Source organism: Cyprinodon variegatus, unplaced genomic scaffold, assembly GCF_000732505.1.
Source record: "Cyprinodon variegatus isolate N-32 unplaced genomic scaffold, C_variegatus-1.0 Scaffold1251, whole genome shotgun sequence".
Classification (NCBI taxonomy): Eukaryota; Metazoa; Chordata; class Actinopteri; order Cyprinodontiformes; family Cyprinodontidae; genus Cyprinodon; species Cyprinodon variegatus.
This window is the reverse complement of record NW_015151704.1, coordinates 140,250-143,353: the sequence shown is the minus strand read 5'-3', so window position 1 is coordinate 143,353 and position 3,104 is coordinate 140,250. Positions and strand designations below refer to the sequence as shown.

At 34.4% G+C, this 3,104-nt stretch overlaps 1 protein-coding gene across 4 annotated transcripts in view; it reads right to left on the bottom strand.

Annotated features, from left to right (window-relative positions):
* The window catches only part of LOC107102406 (B-lymphocyte antigen CD20-like), a 9,095-nt gene extending 6,656 nt beyond the window's left edge, over positions 1–2,439 (bottom strand). For 2 of the 4 annotated variants that reach the window (XM_015401714.1, XM_015401716.1), the window contains exons 1-2: positions 2,330–2,439; positions 543–737 (exon numbers count right to left, since the gene is read on the bottom strand). In XM_015401714.1, coding sequence (XP_015257200.1) covers positions 543–719 — 177 coding nt within the window. In that variant the 5' untranslated portion in view covers positions 720–737; positions 2,330–2,439. Of the gene's footprint in view, positions 1–542; positions 738–1,917; positions 1,983–2,329 lie in introns of those variants that run through there. The other 2 variants (XM_015401715.1, XM_015401712.1) reach the window with 2 other exon arrangements.
* Between the last annotated feature and the right edge of the window lie 665 nt (positions 2,440–3,104).

Below are 3,104 nucleotides of genomic sequence, written 5' to 3'. Positions count from 1 at the left end.
TGTTTATGAAAGCTTTCTAGTAGCGAGTATGAAAGCTTTCTAGTAGTGTGTATGAAAGCTTTCCAGTAGTGAGTATGAAAGCTTTCTAATAGTGTGTATGAAAGCTTTCTGGTAATGTGTATGAAAGCTTTCTAGTAGTGTGTATGAAAGCTTTCCAGTAGTGAGTATGAAAGCTTTCTAATAATGTGTATGAAAGCTTTCTGGTAATGTGTATGAAAGCTTTCTAGTAGTGAGTATGAAAAGTAAAGCTTTTCACCAGTTTATATGAACAGTTATCACTACTTTGTATGAGAGCTTTTTAGTAGGTTATATGAGAGGTAAATGTTTTCACTAGTTTATGTGAGAGCTTTTCACTAGTGTTTCTGCTTTTTTTTCAGTATGTTATATGAAAGAGTTCAATGCAATATGTGTATATGCAAGTTAATTCTGATTTATGTCCCTGGTGGCACCTCATACTCTATATCCCATTTCTTACAAACTCTGTTAAATTTAGACAAAACGAAATGAACCGAACATCTGAAGCAGGAAAGGTTGCAGCTCACCCCGAGCACAGACAGAGACGTCCTCTGGGTTGTCCTCAGCTTCTGGGACACAGAGCAGCCCACCGGGCTGTAGCACAGGCTCTTCAGGATCTGACACAGAGGAGGCCAGGGGCTATCAGGGTCAGAGGTCAGGGTGAACACAGTCACCCCCTCGGTCTTGCTCATGGTCACAGACATCTTTTCTGCTCCTGGAAACTATAGATGGCACAAACATTTTAGATAAGCGTCATCATTTAAAACATGTTGAATTACATAAGTAACCGTTTTTGATTGCTTGTATATCTCTTACAAATGGAGCCCCTCCCATCCCTCAGTGAGGTCTAGAAGCACAAGATCTATATCCAGCCATTAAGCAAAGATACTGCTACATGACTGTGCATCTTATTTTGGCATTTGACCAATTAGATGAGCCATCGAATGATAGATTACCTACTGGAAATTAAGTCAAGACTTAAGTCAAGAAAAAAGGCAAAAAGCTAATTGAAAAGTTAAAGGTAAAGTTAAAAAGATAATAAGTCTAGTTAACAATTATATTTAGGTTTATAAACTAAAATGGGGGGCCGGGCTCGAAGCAGGAACGACATGAACCCAATGAGCAGAAGTTGACTCTCTAGGACACGCCCCCTCCTCATTTGCATACTGAGGCAGAAATGTAAAAAAAAGGGCAGAAATAAATAGCGGTGGAGAAATAACTAGGGACAAAAAAATACAAAGGAAGAATAAAACAGACAAAAATATTATAACATGCACATAAATAAATACTTAAAAATATAATTAATTAAAAAATAATGTTGAAGATTATAAAAGACGAAATAATAAATAAGGTAAATATTACAAAGGCAAATAAAGAAGCTAATTAAAAGAGTTATATACATTTATGTCTTACTGTATAATTTAATTTCTACTAACATTTATTTGTTTAATGTATTTTTGGTGGCAATTAATTGTATGCTTATTTATTTATTTCTGTATTTATTTTTAAACATGGCAGAGTTGGTCCTCCATAGTTTCCATCCTCTGATATCAGCAAAGAAAAATGATAAATACTCGCTAGGTTATGGAAAACTGTTTGGTGACTGAATTATATTTCTGTAAGGTTTAAGTGACAGAAGTTGCGTTAAAAAAACAACACAAACCAGCTTTAAATGACCTCGTTTATTAAGTTGTTTATTTTACAATTTTGTAAACAGCAGCAGCTGGATGTTACAACAGTGACATGATTATAGGAGTTATTTATTTATTTTTTGTTGTTGCGAGAAATAAATCAGAAACGCCGTTAAAATGTCTGGCTTCAATGCGCGCTCCCGACACACGGGGAACAGAAATTCATACAACACCGGGAAAAAGATGGCGTGGAAGTCAGAGCTTCACATACCTGGGACATCAACAACAGCTAGGGTGACAACTTCTTCTTCTGCGCGGTAATGCTAATGGCTGCTTCCCGATAAGACCTGCTGGGGGGCCCGCCCCTTCTTATGACGTCAATATATGGCAACTCCATTCGAACAAACTGTATAGCGCTTATATTTTTGCTATTATTTTTCATTTCATCGGTCATCTAACGTAGCCGAAAGTAGAAAACAATCATTTTATTCTGTAGTTTTAAACTTGAACAGATTAAAAACGGTTTAATTTCCGCTTTTAATCGTTTCCAGAACCAAAACTAAACATCCGCCTCGTGTTTCAACCTTTTTCCAAAAACAAAACTAAAACCATCAGCAGCGGTTTTTCCTGGCAGTAAACAATCCCTCCTGTTAAACGAAAGTTAATCTAGTAAAATCACTCACCTGTTTGGACCGAAGATTATTCTAATCTACACAAATCACGGAGGACGAAAGTGTTTCCAACCCAGTTCCTGTTTGGAGCAAAGTTCCGTTTTCTTTTTTTTTCTTTTTTGTCCATGCGCTTTCCTTTTTTCCCCTAAACTTTATTTAATAACTGTAAATATAAATATATATTCATGTGCATAACGGAGCCATAGTTAGGTATTTAAACACCAAACTTAAACACAATTAAATAATTTAATAAATAAATAATAAAGAAGAGAAGGAAAAAAAAAATCGTCCAATTCTAACGAACAAATAAAAGAAAAAAAGCAAAACGTTTTAATACAGGTGAAAGTTCATTTTAAGATTACTGCATAGTTGGGGGTAATTCCATTAACTATTCACACATGTCTTTTTATTTCTCATCAGAGATTAGAAATATATGTCAAATTCAGTTAGAATTCAATTATTTTTTTTCGTTATATGCAAAATGTTTTCATATAGAAATAGATTCTGGAGGTGTAATTTTGTGGGTTTGGTCCATCTTTCCATGTTAATCCAAAATGAAATGGTTTTGTTGCTATAGTTAAAAAAGGGTCTATTGTTTCTATATAATTTGTGCAATAAAAATAAATTAGCATTTATTGTCCTCAACATTATACCTGCAGCTTAGTGATCTTTATAGGGGTTAGAAACATTCGCAGGGTAACTTTAATGTAAGATTTTTAAGTGTTTCTTTGACTTTTGTTTGTGAATTTATTTAATTTATTTTTTTGTAGGACTGAAAGGTGAACTA